General features: G+C 48.7%; 1 protein-coding gene across 3 annotated transcripts in view; it reads left to right on the top strand.

The window, feature by feature from the left end:
• The window catches only part of LOC137528965 (complement component C9-like), a 209585-nt gene that overhangs the window by 33576 nt on the left and 155895 nt on the right, over nucleotides 1-20114 (top strand). For 2 of the 3 annotated variants that reach the window (XM_068250811.1, XM_068250793.1), the window contains exons 2-3: nucleotides 2341-2434; nucleotides 6947-7091. In XM_068250811.1, coding sequence (XP_068106912.1) covers nucleotides 2384-2434; nucleotides 6947-7091 — 196 coding nt within the window. In that variant the 5' untranslated portion in view covers nucleotides 2341-2383. Of the gene's footprint in view, nucleotides 1-1812; nucleotides 1902-2340; nucleotides 2435-6946; nucleotides 7092-20114 lie in introns of those variants that run through there. The other variant, XM_068250801.1, reaches the window with a different exon arrangement.

The raw sequence follows: 20114 nt of genomic DNA, 5'->3' as shown, positions 1-20114 counted from the left end.
GTTCTACTGTCAGACACATTTGTCTGCCAGTGTTAATGTATATATGTGTGTATAGTTTTTATAATAAAACTAACAATTGAATGATTTCAGTTTTGCCCTTGTTATCTGGTTATTCTGATCTATGTTAGAGAGTGAGACATAGATAGAGACTCCATGGCCCATATGCAGAGGCGTAACTAGAAATCACTGGGCCCCCTGCAAGACTTTAGATGAGGCCCCCTCCGGGCAAAACCAAATCACCAAATCCCAATTCCCCCCACACTGCTTTCTGCACAGGTAAACTGACAACCAATGTTATTCAATTAGCTAGTGCACACTTGAATGTGTTTTCCCCAAGCAGATAAACAGACAGCAGTGAAGCACTGCACGCATTTTCTCTATCAATTACATAAGCTTCTATGATAAAACGTCCATGTTTTCACACATACAGACACACGTGGTGAACAGAAGACGAATACAGAAAACCGACAGACGAGTGCTCCCAGCCTCAGCTTATTACACTTACTCTGTCCATCTCTGATGAAGCAGAACTGGCTCTGCAGACTTCTCCAGCATCACTACAGGACGGAGCACTTTGGGAGTATACATTATGAAATCGGCGCCAGAAGACTTGGGTGCAGGATACAGCCGGTATGGCTCATCCTGCTGCTGCACAAGTTCCCGGCGACGGTAATTACTATTCCCTCTCTAGGTCCACGTGGATAGTGGGGAATGATATAATTCGGCTTCCAGCTATAGCTGGAGGTCGAATTATAGGGTTTTAAAAGTAACTTCAGCTCCGTCTTCTGAGTTACTCAGTGTGCGCAGCTATAGCTGTAATTCCTATTATGACCTATGGTGGCGCCGACTGCACCCAAATCTTCCTGCACTGAAAAGAACTGCTCCACTTGGGGAGGGTTGGAGAGGTTGGGGGCAGAACTGGCTCTGCAGACTTCTCCAGCATCACTACAGTACAGAGCACTTGAGGAAGGGGAGGAGAGGTTGGGGGCTGGGCGTTGAACAGAAGAGCCTGCTGCACCCTGAATAGGGACTGTCTAAAAATCTCTGTCTTCAACACTTTTTATGATTCCTTATCAGTGGCTGAGTAGATGCAGTCATTAGAACAATTGTACAGAGAGCAGAAAGTTTTTTTTTCTCTCCTTGCCCTTAGTTGTCAGTCTCTCAGGACTGGGCCCCCTGTGGTTTCTGGGCCCTCCTGCGGCAGCATCTCTTGCAGGGTCTATTGTTACGCTCCTGCCCATATGCAATTACCTTTTTCTCCTGGGAGATAATTTTTCAATTTGTCTTAAAATTTACTTTTCAGCATTTCGCAGTTTTCATCCTTTAAATTGATATATTTCTTATTTTCACGTTAATATAAAGGAAAACGCACCAGGATAGAAAGGACCAGTGTGGTTGGAGTTATAAAATAACATATTTTTCTTGTGAAATCTTATTGGTATCAGTGTGACAGGGGCATGATTAGGGGTTTGGCCTGGGCGTGACCTAAAGGGGCACTACAGCGAAAAACTGTAAAATTTAAAATATGTGCAAACATAAACAAATAAGAAGTACATTTTTTCCAGAGTAAAATGAGCCATAAATTACTTTTCTCCTATGTTGCTCTCACTTACAGTAGGCAGTAGAAATCTGACAGAAGTGACAGGTTTTGGACTAGTCCATCTCTTCATAGGGGATTCTCAGCAAGGCTTTTATTCTTTATAAAGATATTCCTGAAAAAGGATTTAAACAATGATGATGATTGGCCAGCTTCCCTGCTCCCTACATAGTTTTTTTGGCAGTTGGACAGAGCAACTGTCATTCACTAAGAGCGTTTGAAAATAAATATATCCCTGAGAATTCCCTATAAAGAGATGGAGTAGTCCAAAACCTGTCACTTCTGTCAGATTTCTACTACCTAGGTAGTTCTAGGGAGGTCTTAGGTTTAGGCACCACCAGGGGGGTCTAGGGGTCTAGGGGTTAGGTACAGGGAAGGTTTTGTGTGAGAGTAGGGTTAGGTATAGTTTTAGTAAAATTCGTATTAATCTTTTATAAAACGTTATTATACATTTCACTTTTTAAACAGGGAACATTTCCATTATTTAATGATTTATAACTTTATTATTTTTAAACGAAATATAGCACAATTTTTTTTTAAAACGTTATTCATGCTTATCGTTTAATACCCTGCGCCCTTTTTTCCCGACGCCCTTTTTTAACGTACGCCTACCCAGGAGAAATGTGCAATATAAATGTTATTTATCTAGATTGTCCTAAAGGGGGAGCTCACAGAGATCCCAAGATGGGGTTCCTACAAGCATTGGGAATCAGTGATCAAAACATGTTATTTTTTTCCTTCAGCTCATCAAGAGGAGCCGATGCTCCAGCTCCAGTAGACTGCCAGATGAGCGATTGGAGCCAGTGGACTCAGTGTGACCCATGCACAAGACAAAGGGTACCGTAATCTATTCTTGCTGACTTCTGAGCAATAGTACTGTAGATTTTGTTATGGTCTTCTGGTACACAGTTGACCTTGGTACCAGCAATAGGCGTGGGATTTCCTAAGGTGCTATGGTTTCTGTACTAGAGCATCCTCCTACATTAGCAGCATTTATAAAAGGCAGTTATATATATATATATATATATACAGTGCTGCCCATAATTATTCATAGCCCTGGCAAAATTTGACTTAAAGATATTTTTATTCAACCAGCAAGTCATTTTTTGATGCAAAGTGACATAGGTGTCTCCCAAAAAGATAATAAGACGATGTACAAGAGGCATTATTGTGAGGCATTACATTTAAGCAAAAAGTGTTCAGTCCAAAATTATTCATATCCTTCTCAATAATCAATAGAAAAGCCTTTATTGGCTATTACAGCAATCAAACGCTTCCTATAATTGCAGACCAGCTGTTTGAATGTCTCCACAGGTATTTTTGCCCATTCATCTTTAGCAAAGAGCTCCAAATCTTTCAGGTTGGAGGGTCTTCTTACCATCACCCAGATCTTTAGCTCCCTCCACAGATTCTCAATAGAGCCCAGATTCACCAGGATGGTCTTGGTGGTGATCATTGGATTCTTTTTCACCTCTCTCACTATCCTCCTGGCCAGCACAAGTGTCACTTTGGATTCCGACCACGTCCTCTGAGATTTTCCACAGTGCAGAACAAATTGTATTTTTTAATAATACTTTGCACTGTTGCCACTGGAAGTTGAAAACATTTAGAAATGGCCTTGTAGCTCTTTGCTGACTTGTAAGCAGCCACAATGCGCAGCCGCAGGTCCTCAATGAGCTCCTTTGTCTTAGCCATGACTGTCAAAAAACCAATTTCAAAGAGAGCTGCTGTTTTTCACCTGTTGAGTTGATTAAACAGCTGTTCACAATTAATCAGGGTAATTAGGATGCTTTAGAACAGCTTGGCCTATTTGGAATGGTATAGAACTTTGGATTTTCCCACAGGCTGTGACAGTTTGTGAAGGGTATGAATTATTTTGAAATGGACACTTTTTGCTCAAATGTAAATAAAAGCTGAGAAATGTTTTTTTTCCCCACAATAATGCAACTTGTACATTGTCTTATTATCTTTTGGGAGACACCTATGTCATTTCCTGTCCAAAAATGACTCGCTTGTTGAATAAAAGTAACTTTAAGTCAAAATTTGGCAGGGGTATGAATAATTATGGGCAGCACTGTATATTTTTTGGAGCAGCGTGTGCATATGGAAACTGTGCTAGGTAATCTTGGGGAATATAACGAATAGGGATGGTCGGAAGTGGCGATTTCCAATTTCACAGAAATTCTGATTTGATGTTGATTACTGATTCCACAAATTTTCAATTCCCGCTTACTGATTTCCGATAAGTCTTTTTTTTGTCATTTTTTGCTTTCCTTGATTGGCCAAATACTTCCGCATTGACTCTGAATTCTCTGATTGGTCCAATGCTTCCGAATTCTGTGACTGAGTTAAAATTATCCAGTTGCAATAATGCGGTATTTCCAGGCGCGGAGCTAGGGGGGGTCGGGGTAGGACGGGTGCCCCCGGGCGCTAGGTCCCCAAGGGCGCCCCCCAGCTCAGCTGCAGTGTTTTTTTTTTTAATATACAATGATTTAATCAATACGTGCTGCTAGGCAGCGCTCACCGCCAGCCGGCCCGGGATCTCCCCATCCGTTCTGCGGGTGACGTCACTGACGTCACACGTCATGGTCGCCCGTCGCACCGCCGTGCAGCGTCCATATAGAAGTGGAACGCTGCGCAGAGCGGCAAGTCAGAAGAAGAGGCGCCGCCAGCTAGCGAGCCAACCCAGCCTCGCAGCCCGGCCCCTGCCCTGAGCCCCAGCCCAGCCAGCACCATCCCTCTGGAGGCTAAACAGGGCCAGGCAGGCCGCAGACAGCGTGGAGCCCCCAGGTGAGCCAGCCACCCGGACATTACTTCTGGAGGGGAGAGCGAGGGAGGGAGAGCCCCCTAAGGTGCTCACAGCTCTCCCTCCACTGCACTGCTCCCCTACTGCTGGGGGGCACACCTGACTACCTATTCTGGGCACATATACCCCCTGGCTACCTATATACCGGGCACATATACCCCCTGGCTACCTATATACCGGGCACATATACCCCCTGGCTACCTATATACCGGGCACATATACCCCCTGGCTACCTATATACCGGGCACATATACCCCCTGGCTACCTATATACCGGGCACATATACCCCCTGGCTACCTATATACCGGGCACATATACCCCCTGGCTACCCATATACCGGGCACATATACCCCCTGGCTACCCATATACCGGGCACATATACCCCCTGGCTACATATACTGGGCACATATACCCCCTGGCTACATATACTGGGCACATATACCCCCTGGCTACCTATATACTGGGCACATATACCCCCTGGCTACCTATATACTGGGCACATATACCCCCTGGCTACCTATATACCGGGCACATATACCCCCTGGCTACCCATATACCGGGCACATATACCCCCTGGCTACCCATATACCGGGCACATATACCACCTGGCTACCCATATACCGGGCACATATACCGCCTGGCTACCCATATACCGGGCACATATACCGCCTGGCTACCCATATACCGGGCACATATACCCCCTGGCTACCCATATACCGGGCACATATACCCCCTGGCTACCCATATACCGTGCACATATACCCCCTGGCTACCCATATACCGGGCACATATACCCCCTGGCTACCCATATACCGTGCACATATACCCCCTGGCTACCCATATACCGGGCACATATACCCCCTGGCTACCCATATACCGGGCACATATACCCCCTGGCTACCCATATACCGGGCACATATACCCCCTGGCTACCCATATACCGGGCACATATACCCCCTGGCTACACATATACCGGGCACATATACCCCCTGGCTACACATATACTGGGCACATATACCCCCTGACTACATATACTGTGCACATATACCCCTGGTTACATATACTGGGCACATATACCCCTGGCTACCTGTTCTGTGGACATCTCTACCCCTGTCTACCAGTTCTGGGGACATCTATACCGCTGGCCACCTATTCTGGGGACATCTATACCGCTGGCCACATATTCTGGGGACATCTATACCGCTGGCCACCTATTCTGGGGACATCTATACTGCTGACCACCTATTCTGGGGACACCTATAGACCTGGTGCTACCTATTTTTGGGGAACCACTGCTGTCAGATTGAGTGTATTTTGGGGAACTGCTGCCAGGTGAGAGGCGTCTACCATATTAAGGGTCTGCCTATTGATGTGAAATGCTGTCTATTTATGTGCCTCATGACTGCTGAATTTGTCTTGTTGGGGGCCTCATGGTTACTGAATTTGTCTTGTTGGGGGCCTCATGATTTGTTGGGGGTCACAAGATCGCTGAATTTGTCTTGTTGGGGGCCTCATGATTTGTTGGGGGTCACAAGATCGCTGAATTTGTCTTGTTGGGGGCCTCATGAATGCTGAATTTGTCTTGTTGGGGGCCTCATGATTGCTCAATTTGTCTTGATTGGGGGGGGGGGGGGGCTCATGATTGCTCAATTTGTCTTGGAACATGCTGGAAGGTACATACTGAGGGAGAGTGGGTGAGCGTGAGCCTGCTAACTTCCTGTACATTTGGCTCCACCCATAACCACGCCCACATTTAACATGTGGCCACGCCCTTTTATTTGGCGCGGCGCACCCTTCACCTTAGGGGGCGCATTAATAGTCTTTGTCCCCGGGCGCTGAAAGCCCTAGCTACGCCTCTGGGTATTTCTGTAGAAATTGAATTTCCGACAAGTTTTCGGAATTTCATTGTTATTTTTGCAGTCTCTGATTGGCCAAATACTCCTGAGTTGACTCTGCATTCTCCAATGGTTCCGAGTTGGTCCAATGCTTCAGCGTTCTGTGATTGGGCTAAAATTAGGTTTTTCGATTTTTGATCAGAAATGTGGAAATTTCATTTCCGTGAAAGTTAAATGAGCTTCCCTAATAACAAATATATTCCCCTACTAATTACCTAATTTTTCTCTTGGCTGTGTAATTTGGGGCGCAGCTATTGCCGGCACCCGAATTACAATGTTTTTTTTTTTATAATTCGGATTTCAGCTTTTGTCGGCGCTCAAATTACACAACGAGCATTACCGTCTATGGGGCATCCATATGCCACGCAGTGCAGGTGCCAAACTAACCTGACTCCAGTGGCGTAGCAATAGGGGTTGCAGAGGTAGCGACCGCATTGAGGCCCTTGGGTCAAAGGGGCCCCGAGGGGCCCTCCCTCAAGTACAATATTAGCTTTCTATTGGCCCTGTGCTTGAGGGGCCCCATGTAAAACTTGCACCGGGGGCCATAGTTCCTTAGCTACGCCACTGCCTAACTCGAGTCGGTAGCATCTTCTAGATGTAAAGTTTTTTCTTTACTGCCTTATTAAAGTTGTGTGCCTTCATCTTTAGCATCGATCTCGGAACATTTTGAAGTTTGGACAATTTGGTGGAGAACGTTGTCGAAGCAATGTGGGAGAACACCAGCTATGCGTACCAGATGAACTCTGTGAAGAGGAGATCATTGACTGTGGACCAGATTTTCAGTGTGATAATGGTAAAGTGTGTTTTTGTATTTTTGGATAGTCTTTCCCAAAAAAGCTGAACGATACAGTCTTTAAATGTTTTACAGCTCCTGCCGTGGTGACCTTATTTGTAGTTTATTCCTTGCACTCAGAAGCGTTTCTCTACCATGTAAGAGTTTTATGACTTGTAATTAGTTATCAGTGAGACTAAAGCTAACTACTCATGATCCGGGAACTTCACAGCGACGCCTCCTGATGAACAAGGTTCCACCGATCAATGTTCCTGCCAGTGGGAACATGCGACGTCACGTGTCAACACCTGACGGGCGCAAACGAGAGTTCAAGCGATCACAGCAATTTGTGTGGGAGTCGCTGGGGATCTTAAAGATTTGTCCTCGCCGTGTACCACAAAACGTCATTCGCCTAATCACATGCCTGTACCCATGTTGCCAGATCTCGGAAACGATTGCTCGTTGGTCAAAAAATTGCTGGTCATCGGAAAAATCAATGAAAAAATCGCATAGTGGATTCGAGCCTCTAAGGCCCATACCCATGGCATGATATTTGCGGCAATGTTACCCGACGTTGGGCAGCATTATTTAACAAAAGCATGCTAAACAATGTTGCCCCAGCAGCGATCGCACATTGTTAAATGATGGACACATCAGACCTTTAAGATCCCTGACGACTCTGCGCAAAGTACCTCACCCGCTTACTTCTTGTTCGCGCCCGTCGTCTAACACCCCGAGCAGAAAGAGACATCGCTTAGTGACTGTTGTCAAGAAGATGTCGCTGGACCCATCGGGTGGTGAGTACGTAGCTTTACACTAACTTGAAGCAGGGGTCAGATTTGTCTGTTTTTGTGTGCGTTTTCTGCACAGAAAAACTGAGAACTCATGTTACTCAATGGGCTAGTTCACACTTCAATGCATTTTTCATGTGCAGAAAAAAACAAACAAAAAAACAAACAAAAAAAACCTGACATCCCGCCTCCCTCTCTCCTCCCCTATGCAGAGTCCATAGCAGAGTGTAAATCAGAAATAATGGCTCTTGGCATTCCACTGACCACGAGATCAGCCAGCACACTTTTTTCTGAACCCTTAACCCTAAGGGCCCTTTTACACCGAGGCAGTGCCATGCGGACCGCACCCCACCTCCGTGCAATGAAAGTCTATGGAGACTTTCATACTGTGATGTTACGGCGAACCGCATTCCGACGCAGGTCAAGTAGTGTTGGGCGAACATCTAGATGTTCGGGTTCGGGCCGAACAGGCCGAACATAGCCGCGATGTTCGGGTGTTCGACCCGAACTCCGAACATAATGGAAGTCAATGGGGACCCGAACTTTTGTGGTTTGTAAAGCCTCCTTACATGCTACATACCCCAAATTTACAGGGTATGTGCACCTTGGGAGTGGGTACAAGAGGAAAAAAAAAATTAGCAAAAAGAGCTTATAGTTTTTGAGAAAATCGATTTTAAAGTTTCAAAGGGAAAACTGTCTTTTAAATGCGGGAAATGTCTGTTTTCTTTGCACAGGTAACATGTTTTTTGTCGGCATGCAGTCATAAATGTAATACATATAAGAGGTTCCAGGAAAAGGGACCGGTAACGCTAACCCAGCAGCAGCACACGTGATGGAACAGGAGGAGGCGCAGGAGGAGAAGGCCACGCTTTGTGAGACACAACAACCCCGGCCTTGCATGAGGGCAAGAAGCGTGCGGATAGCATGCTTTGTACCGCCATGCAGTCATAAATGTAATAAAGATAAGAGGTTCCATAAACAAGGACCGGCAACGCTAACCCAGCAGCAGCAGCAGCAGACGTGATGGAACAGGAGGAGGCGCAGGAGGAGAAGGCCACGCTTTGTGAGACACAACAACCCAGGCCTTGCATGAGGACAAAAAGCGTGCGGATAGCATGCTTTTTACCGCCATGCAGTCATAAATGTAATAAAGATAAGTGGTTCAATAAACAGGGACCACGCGGCAACGCTAACCCAGCAGCAGCAGACGTGATGGAACAGGAGGAGGCGCAGGAGGAGAAGGCCACGCTTTGTGAGACACAACAACCCAGGCCTTGCATGAGGGCAAGAAGCGTGCGGATAGCATGCTTTGTACCGCCATGCAGTCATAAATGTAATAAAGATAAGTGGTTCAATAAACAGGGACCACGCGGCAACGCTAACCCAGCAGCAGCAGACGTGATGGAACAGGAGGAGGCGCAGGAGGAGAAGGCCACGCTTTGTGAGACACAACAACCCAGGCCTTGCATGAGGGCAAGAAGCGTGCGGATAGCATGCTTTGTACCGCCATGCAGTCATAAATGTAATAAAGATAAGTGGTTCAATAAACAGGGACCACGCGGCAACGCTAACCCAGCAGCAGCAGACGTGATGGAACAGGAGGAGGCGCAGGAGGAGAAGGCCACGCTTTGTGAGACACAACAACCCAGGCCTTGCATGAGGGCAAGAAGCGTTCGGATAGCATGCTTTGTACCGCCATGCAGTCATAAATGTAATAAAGATAAGTGGTTCAATAAACAGGGACCACGCGGCAACGCTAACCCAGCAGCAGCAGACGTGATGGAACAGGAGGAGGCGCAGGAGGAGAAGGCCACGCTTTGTGAGACACAACAACCCAGGCCTTGCATGAGGGCAAGAAGCGTGCGGATAGCATGCTTTGTACCGCCATGCAGTCATAAATGTAATAAAGATAAGTGGTTCAATAAACAGGGACCACGCGGCAACGCTAACCCAGCAGCAGCAGACGTGATGGAACAGGAGCAGGCGCAGGAGGAGAAGGCCACGGTTTTTGAGACACAACAACCCAGGCCTTGCATGAGGACAAAAAGCGTGCGGATATAGCAGCAATGCTTTTTGCCGCCATGCAGTCATAAATGTAATACAGATGAGAGGTTCAATAAACAGGGACCGGAAACGCTACACCATCCCAGATGTTCATTGGTCATGTTACTTGGTTGGGGTCCTGGAGTGTTGCGTAGTCATTTCCAATCCAGGATTGATTCATTTTAATTTGAGTCAGACGGTCTGCATTTTCTGTAGAGAGGCGGATACGCCGATCTGTGACGATGCCTCCGGCAGCACTGAAACAGCGTTCCGACATAACGCTGGCTGCCGGGCAAGCCAGCACCTCTATTGCGTACATTGCCAGTTCGTGCCAGGTGTCTAGCTTCGATACCCAATAGTTGAAGGGTGCAGATGGATTGTTCGACACAGCTACGTCATCTGACATGTAGTCCTTGACCATCTTCTCCAGGCGATCGGTGTTGGAGGTGGATCTGCACGCTTGCTGTTCAGTGGGCTGCTGCTGCATGGGTGTCAGAAAATGTTCCCACTCCAAGGACACTGCCGATACCGTTCCCTTTTGGGTACTAGCTGCGGCTTGCGTTGTTTGCTGCCCTCCTGGTCGTCCTGGGTTTGCGGAAGTCAGTCTGTCTGCGTACAACTGGCTAGAGGAGGGGGAGGATGTCAATCTCCTCTCTAAAGTCTCCACAAGGGCCTGCTGGTATTCTTCCATTTTGACCTGTCTGACTCTTTCTTCAAGCAGTTTTGGAACATTGTGTTTGTACCGTGGATCCAGAAGGGTATAAACCCAGTAATTGGTGTTGTCCAGAATGCGCACAATGCGTGGGTCACGTTCAATGCAGTCTAGCATGAATTGAGCCATGTGTGCCAGAGTCCTACCAGAATCCTCATCATCCTCTTGTGAGCGTTGTGATAGTTGTTGTGATGCATCATAGTCGTCACCTTCCTCCTGGTCTGCTTCTGCTGACCATTCGCGTTGAATTGTGGAAGTCCAACGTGCACCGCTCTGGCCCTCGTCAGTGGTGGCATGAAATTCCTGCTCCAACTCCAGCTGTTCCTCCTCCTCTTCTTCGTCATAGCTGCTGGGGCCAGCGTTCCCTGAGGCGGATGGCCTGATGTTGGTACCATCACGCTGATCGTTTTCTCCTTCAGATTCCCCCAGTTGCATCATGACAGCTGTTTCCTTGATTTTTAACATCGACCTCTTCAGTAAACACAGCAGTGGTATGGTAATGCTGACTGAAGAGTTGTCACTGCTCACAAGCAACGTGGATTGCTCAAAATTTTGGAGGACTTGGCAGAGGTCCAACATGTTGGCCCAATCGGATCCACAGAAGCTTGGCAGCTGTCCGGATGCGCCTCGGTACTGCGCCGTCATGTACTGGACCACTGCACTCTTCTGCTCACAAAAGCGTGCTAGCATGTGCAGCGTAGAATTCCAGCGCGTAGGGACATCACACAGCAAGCGATGGTGGGGGAGATTGAAGCGCTCCTGCATCTTGGCGAGTGCCCCCGAAGCAGTACTGGAATTTCTACAATGTTTGGCCACTCGACGCACCTTCAACAGAAGATCGGCCACGCCTGGGTATGTCCTCAGGAACCGCTGAACTACTAGGTTCATCACGTGCGCCAGGCAAGGGATGTGTGTCAGCTTAGCCAACCTTAAAGCGCGAATGAGATTACTCCCATTATCACACACAACCATGCCCGGTTTCAGGTCCAGCGGTGCCAGCCACAAATCCGTCTGTTCCTTTATTCCCCTCCAAATTTCCTCCCCTGTGTGCTGCTTATCCCCAAGGCAGATCAGCTTCAGCAACGCTTGCTGACGCATGCCAACAGCTGTGCTGCACTGCTTCCACGATCCTACTGCTGCTGGGTTAGCGTTTCCGAAAGAGGTACAGCTTTGAGATGCGTTGGAGGAGAAGGAGTCAGAGAGGTAGGTGCTGCTGTTGTTATCCAGTGGGAGGGACGGCGGTGCAGCTGTTTGCGGCGTGGGCAACACCCGCGCCGTAGCAGGTGAGGAATCGCTGCCAGGCTCCACAAGGTTCACCCAGTGCGCGGTAAGGGAGATGTATCGACCCTGGCCGAACGCACTCGTCCAGGTGTCAGTGGTGAGGTGAACCTTGCAGGCAACGGCATTCTTCAAGCTTCGGGTTATTTTGCTGACCACGTGCTCATGCAACTCAGGCACTGCAGAGCGCGCAAAGTGGTAGCGGCTGGGAACCACGTAACGTGGGATGGCCACTGACATCATGCCCTTGAAGCTGTTTGTCTCCACCACTCGATATGGCAGCATTTCGCAGGCCAGAAGCTTGGCTATGCTGGCTGTTACTGCCACGGCCCGGGGGTCATTTGCTGGCAATTTCCTCTTGCGCTCAAACATCTCCGACACAGACAACTGAACCGTAGCGCTGCACACGGAAGGGCTGTTGGTTGTTGTGTTTGATGAACACTGGGAGACCTCAAGAGCACTACTCCGGAAAGTGACAGTGTCAGCGTCGTCTGATGTTTGTGAATGTTGTGAACCACGCAATGGCTGGGCTACTGCTGCTGCTGAGGCGGGTCTGGTGGTGAGTCTGGTGAACCCAAGGGAGGCAGTGTTGCTGGTACCCTGTCCTGCCGCGTTTGCCCACAGAGTGGGATGTTTGGATAGCATGTGGCGGCTCATGCTGGTGGTGGAGAGGTTGTTAATACTTTTCCCCCTGCTCAGGCGAGTCTTGCACACCTTGCAAATCGCCATGGTAACATCCTCAGTGCAGTCTTCAAAGAAAGCCCAGACTTTGGAGCACCTGCCTCCTTGCTGGCGATTTCTGTTTCCTCCTCTTTTGCCTCTCACTCTAACTTCCACGCTTGTGGTGCCTGAAATTGCGCGCCGCCTACCTTGTGGCACAAGGCGAACTCGTGCAGCAGTGGGTTCTTCAACAGACTCATCTGTGCTGCTGCTACGACGGCGATGTTCTCGTTCACAAATAAAATCTGGGTCTCTGTCCACATTGTCCATACCCTCCTCTTCCATCTCCTCAAACTCGTCATATGTCATTGTGGGGGGCCGCCGCCGTGGAGTAGAGCTCCCCAGAACAACCTCTGCGCAGCTCACTCCAACGTCGTCTTCCAGATCTTGTCGGCCGACCTCCTGCAATTGCAACCCCTCCTGCCCAACTTGCTCTGGGATTTGGGTTTCCGAGTCCTCCTCGGACTCGCCTTGTATTTCAGTGCGCGGTGCATTTCCCACAGTTAATGGTTGTGAATCCGGGCACAACATTTCTGGCTGTTCCTCCATTGACCTTTCATAGGTGGAAGTTTGTTGGGCTGGGAATAGCTCCTGCGAATACCCCATTGTGTCCTGAGGTAATTCATAGGACTGGTTATCTGGCAGTTGTGTGCGTGGTGTCGCTGCCGGTTGTGTCAGCTTTGTGCCCACTGGCTCCTTGTAACTGGCTGAGGACTCGGACCTCGTGCGTGATGTGCTGGTGCTGCTTAACCCACTGCTGGACGCTTGAGAGGTCATCCAAGTAATTATCTGGTCCTGTTCTTTTGGATTTGTGAGGGTTGTTGTCCTGGACAACATGGGCGGTATTGAGTGGGTTTTCTTGGGTGCTCCCCTGTGGCCTGTACGTGAACCGTCAGGGGAAACACCTCTTCCCTTGCCCCTTCCTCTTTCACCGGATTTCTTCCTCATTTCACTTATCCTTACAGTACACGCTGACTGGCAGCAGTACAGTGGCAGCACAGAAATGCTATACAGTACCACTATTCCCAGCAGCGACACAGAGCACAATGCTATACAGTGGCGGGTGAGCGGTGTACTACTGTTCCCAGGCCCAGCAGACACAGAGTGGAAGTAAACACAATGCTATATAGTCTGGCTGAGCGGTGTACACAGAGTGGCAGTACACACAATGCTATATAGTCTGGCTAAGCCGTGTACACAGAGTGTCAGAAAACACAATGCTATATATAGCGTGGCTGAGCGAGGTGCACAGTGGCAGTACACACAATGCTATATAGTCAGGCTAAGCCGTGAACACAGAGTGTCAGAAAACACAATGCTATATATAGCGTGGCTGAGCGAGGTGCACAGTGGCAGTACACACAATGCTTTATAGTCAGGCTGAGCCGTGTACACAGAGTGTCAGTAAACAATGGTATATAGTCTGGCTGAGCGGTGTACACAGAGTGTCAGTAAACAACGGTATATAGTCTGGCTGAGCGGTGTACACAGAGTGGCAGTAAACACAATGCTATATATAGCGTGGCTGAGCGAGGTGCACAGTGGCAGTACACACAATGCTATATTAGTCAGGCTAAGCCGTGTACACAGAGTGTCAGAAAACACAATGCTATATATAGCGTGGCTGAGCGAGGTGCACAGTGGCAGTACACACAATGCTTTATAGTCAGGCTGAGCCGTGTACACAGAGTGTCAGTAAACAATGGTATATAGTCTGGCTGAGCGGTGTACACAGAGTGTCAGTAAACAACGGTATATAGTCTGGCTGAGCGGTGTACACAGAGTGGCAGTAAACACAATGCTATATATAGCGTGGCTGAGCGAGGTGCACAGTGGCAGTACACACAATGCTATATTAGTCAGGCTAAGCCGTGTACACAGAGTGTCAGAAAACACAATGCTATATATAGCATGGCTGAGCGAGGTGCACAGTGGCAGTACACACAATGCTATATACAGCGTGGCTGAGCGAGGTGCACAGTGGCAGTACACACAATGCTATATATAGCGTGGCTGAGCGAGGTGCACAGTGGCAGTACACACAATGCTATATTAGTCAGGCTAAGCCGTGTACACAGAGTGTCAGAAAACACAATGCTATATATATAGCGTGGCTGAGCGAGGTGCACAGTGGCAGTACACACAATGCTATATACAGCGTGGCTGAGCGAGGTGCACAGTGGCAGTACACACAATGCTATATATAGCGTGGCTGAGCGAGGTGCACAGTGGCAGTACACACAATGCTATATTAGTCAGGCTAAGCCGTGTACACAGAGTGTCAGAAAACACAATGCTATATATATAGCGTGGCTGAGCGAGGTGCACAGTGGCAGTAGACACAATGCTATATATATAGCGTGGCTGAGCGAGGTGCACAGTGGCAGTACACACAATGCTATATATAGCGTGGCTGAGCGAGGTGCACAGTGGCAGTACACACAATGCTATATATAGCGTGGCTGAGCGAGGTGCACAGTGGCAGTACACACAATGCTATATTAGTCAGGCTAAGCCGTGTACACAGAGTGTCAGAAAACACAATGCTATATATATAGCGTGGCTGAGCGAGGTGCACAGTGGCAGTACACACAATGCTATATATAGCGTGGCTGAGCGAGGTGCACAGTGGCAGTACACACAATGCTATATATAGCGTGGCTGAGCGAGGTGCACAGTGGCAGTACACACAATGCTATATATAGCGTGGCTGAGCGAGGTGCACAGTGGCAGTACACACAATGCTATATTAGTCAGGCTAAGCCGTGTACACAGAGTGTCAGAAAACACAATGCTATATATATAGCGTGGCTGAGCGAGGTGCACAATGGCAGTACACACAATGCTATATATAGCGTGGCTGAGCGAGGTGCACAGTGGCAGTACACACAATTAGTGGTGCTCAGCAGAGCTCGAATATTCGAGTAGCTCGAATATTCGAGCTCTTTTTCAGCTATCCGAGCTCGGTATTCGAGCTCCGAATAGCTGTAGCTATTCGAATGGGCTATCCGAGTACACTCGAATAGCCCATTCACTATTCGAGCTATTCGAGCAAACGGCGCTATTCGAGCTCGGTACCGAGCTCGAATAGCGTCATAGCCCAGATTGATGTCCTTAGAGCCAATCAGAGGGCTCCCAGGCCCTCTGACGGCAGCCAATCACAGAGGGGGACCCTGGCCAGCCCCTACCCTATAAATAGCGGCCGCCATGTTCCGTTTCTCCATGCTTGCCTGAGACTTGTACAGAGAGAGAGTTGCTCCTTTGTGCTTTGGCTTAGCAAGTGCTCTATTGTGATCATTTACCTAGCGTTTTTGCTCACCTACACCTGCCATATACACCTATATTGTTGTTAGTTAGATAGACATTGTATTTTAGTTAGTAGCTTGTGTGTTACATTAGAGACAGGCAGCTGCTGCAAGCTTACAGGTTTAGGCCTCAGGGGGGCCTTGCCTCTGTGGGCAGCTGTCCTCTGTTTATTTCTCTCATCTATACCAGTATTTCTGCTGTCCTTTACTAATAGTATTGTAGTTATACTGTACTAGGAGTAGGACACTCACTGACTGTCACTGTTTATAGGCTACTAGCTAGCTCCTGCATGTGTGCACTCACTCACTGTGTGTACATACTACACACACTCTATTTCCTTCTGATTACTGATAGATTATTGTTAGTTAGTTGTACTTACTGTTACTACTTACTCTTACTGTACTAGGAGTCTAGGACACTCAGTCAGACAGTCACTGTGTTCATAGGCTACTAGCTCCTGCGTGCGGTCACTCACTGTCTGAGTGTACACACACCACCCACACTCCATTTCCTTCTGATCGCTGATTGATTATTGTAATTAGTTAGTTCTACTTACTGTTACTACTTACTCTTACTGTACTAGGAGTCTAGGACACTCAGTCACTGTGTGTTCATAGGCTACTAGCTCCTGCATGCGGTCACTCACTGTCTGAGTGTACACACACCACCCACACTCCATTTCCTTCTGATCGCTGATTGATTATTGTAATTAGTTAGTTCTACTTACTGTTACTACTTACTCTTACTGTACTAGGAGTCTAGGACACTCAGTCACTGTGTTCATAGGCTACTAGCTCCTGCGTGCGGTCACTCACTGTCTGAGTGTACACACACCACCCACACTCCATTTCCTTCTGATCGCTGATTGATTATTGTAATTAGTTAGTTCTACTTACTGTTACTACTTACTCTTACTGTACTAGGAGTCTAGGACACTCAGTCACTGTGTGTTCATAGGCTACTAGCTCCTGCGTGCGGTCACTCACTGTCTGAGTGTACACACACCACCCACACTCCATTTCCTTCTGATCGCTGATTGATTATTGTAATTAGTTAGTTCTACTTACTGTTACTACTTACTCTTACTGTACTAGGAGTCTAGGACACTCAGTCACTGTGTTCATAGGCTACTAGCTCCTGCGTGCGGGCACTCACTGTCTGAGTGTACACACACCACCCACACTCCATTTCCTTCTGATCGCTGATTGATTATTGTAATTAGTTAGTTCTACTTACTGTTACTACTTACTCTTACTGTACTAGGAGTCTAGGACACTCAGTCACTGTGTGTTCATAGGCTACTAGCTCCTGCGTGCGGTCACTCACTGTCTGAGTGTACACACACCACCCACACTCCATTTCCTTCTGATCGCTGATTGATTATTGTAATTAGTTAGTTCTACTTACTGTTACTACTTACTCTTACTGTACTAGGAGTCTAGGACACTCAGTCACTGTGTTCATAGGCTACTAGCTCCTGCGTGCGGGCACTCACTGTCTGAGTGTACACACACCACCCACACTCCATTTCCTTCTGATCGCTGATTGATTATTGTAATTAGTTAGTTCTACTTACTGTTACTACTTACTCTTACTGTACTAGGAGTCTAGGACACTCAGTCACTGTGTGTTCATAGGCTACTAGCTCCTGCGTGCGGGCACTCACTGTCTGAGTGTACACACACCACCCACACTCCATTTCCTTCTGATCGCTGATTGATTATTGTAATTAGTTAGTTCTACTTACTGTTACTACTTACTCTTACTGTACTAGGAGTCTAGGACACTCAGTCACTGTGTTCATAGGCTACTAGCTCCTGCGTGCGGGCACTCACTGTCTGAGTGTACACACACCACCCACACTCCATTTCCTTCTGATCGCTGATTGATTATTGTAATTAGTTAGTTCTACTTACTGTCACTACTTACTCTTACTGTACTAGGAGTCTAGGACACTCAGTCACTGTGTGTTCATAGGCTACTAGCTCCTGCGTGCGGTCACTCACTGTCTGAGTGTACACACACCACCCACACTCCATTTCCTTCTGATCGCTGATTGATTATTGTAATTAGTTAGTTCTACTTACTGTTACTACTTACTCTTACTGTACTAGGAGTCTAGGACACTCAGTCACTGTGTGTTCATAGGCTACTAGCTCCTGCGTGCGGTCACTCACTGTCTGAGTGTACACACACCACCCACACTCCATTTCCTTCTGATCGCTGATTGATTATTGTAATTAGTTAGTTCTACTTACTGTTACTACTTACTCTTACTGTACTAGGAGTCTAGGACACTCAGTCACTGTGTTCATAGGCTACTAGCTCCTGCGTGCGGGCACTCACTGTCTGAGTGTACACACACCACCCACACTCCATTTCCTTCTGATCGCTGATTGATTATTGTAATTAGTTAGTTCTACTTACTGTTACTACTTACTCTTACTGTACTAGGAGTCTAGGACACTCAGTCACTGTGTTCATAGGCTACTAGCTCCTGCGTGCGGGCACTCACTGTCTGAGTGTACACACACTAAATTTACTTGTGATTACTACTGATTATTGTAACTGCTAGTTGTACTTCCTGACTGTTACTACTTACTTACTGTACTAGGGGACACTCACTCAGTCACCTCACCAACCAACCCACTCCATTAAAGTACCCCACTTTTCACCCGCCCTTTTAAAAAACTTTTGTCTATACGCCCAAAACATTGAAGATGTCTGGAAGTGGCAGCCAGCGCGGTTTGGGCAAGGGGAAGGGCAGCAAGGGAATCAGGAGGAGAGGGAGCAGCATTGTGGCAAGCCGCGGCCGCGGGCGCGCCACCATGCACAGTTCCGCAGCAGCAGCAGCAGCGTCAGTGGCTAACATTCCTCCCATAGCCACTGGCCGTGGACGCCTTGGGCGCCGCCCAGCAGGAGCATCTGCAACTCATGCTGCAGAGACACAGCAGCAGCAGCGTGTAGCACCTGCTCCCATTTTCCTCCAGCCGGGTCGGAAACGTCCCATTGAGGAAAAGGATGCAGACACTGTGGTGCAACTCATGACGGAGGATGAGCAGCCCGCCATCAGCTCTGCATCCGAGGCCTCCACCCTCACCACCACCACCACCCCTGTTCGCAGCAGCCGCCCAGCAGGGTCTGGGGAGGAGGCCAGTTCACCGTCACTCGCCGACCTGTCATTCAGCAGTCTTTTGACCCCAGGCATCATGAGTAAATTGTCTGCTGTTGTTGGCGATCTTGAGGAGGAGATGCTGATGGGCACTTTGGGGGATGAGGGATTGGACAGCAAGACTGTGGCGACAGTCAAGCAGCCCATCCATGCATCAGGAGAGGAGTTTGGGGGGTCCTCATCCCAGCAGGACATGTTTCAGGAGGGGGAGGATGATGATGACCCGGTGACAGACAGAGACTGGGTGCCACCACCTCCAGGGGATGTCGTCCTCAGCAGCTCTGAGGAGGAGGAGGAGGATGCGCTTGTGGGCCTTGCAAGGAGGCGCATCATTGCAAGCATTGGCAGCGTCCCACACCCTGCTGGTGTCTCAGGCTCAGCAGCAGCAGCATCAGCCAGTACCACCACCAGCCGCACCCAAGCCCCCCCCCCAACCACCACAGGGAGACAGGCAGCAGCGCTTCCATGCCGTAGGGGGATGTTTAAGTCACCAATCTGGCGATATTTCACCATGCCCACTGTGTACAGCAAGTACGCCACTTGCAACCACTGTCAGCGGAAGTTGAGCAGAGGTGCAGACCCCTTAAAGTTCTGCACCAGCTCGCTCATCAACCACCTTGCGGCTAAACATTTCCACCAGCATGAGGAGTTCCAGAGGCTGAAGGCATCTGGTGCTGGCAGTGGCACCACACCCATCACTGCACAGCCTTCAGCAGCAGCAGCAGCAACAGCAGCCACCCGCCCTCCTGCTCCTCCAGCAGCACCAGCAGGAGTGCGGAAACGCACTGCTCCTCCCCCCTCTGCAACTCCTGCCGCCGACACTGAGGCCTGTTCTGGCAGCCAGTCCTCAGTGGCCTCCTCTGCTGTGTCTGCTGATTCCCGTGTCAGCAAAAGGCCACGCCAGAGCCTTTTGAGCGAGTCCTTCCAGGGGGTGGTTAGGGCTCTGCCTCCCAGCAGCCGTCGCGTGCGGCAGCTGAACGGCTTGCTGGCACGGGCCATGTGCTCCCAACTCCTGCCGTACA

This window comes from Hyperolius riggenbachi, chromosome 1 (assembly GCF_040937935.1).
Source record: "Hyperolius riggenbachi isolate aHypRig1 chromosome 1, aHypRig1.pri, whole genome shotgun sequence".
Classification (NCBI taxonomy): Eukaryota; Metazoa; Chordata; class Amphibia; order Anura; family Hyperoliidae; genus Hyperolius; species Hyperolius riggenbachi.
Note: the sequence above shows the minus strand (reverse complement) of the source record. Positions and strands in the feature narration are given on the sequence as shown.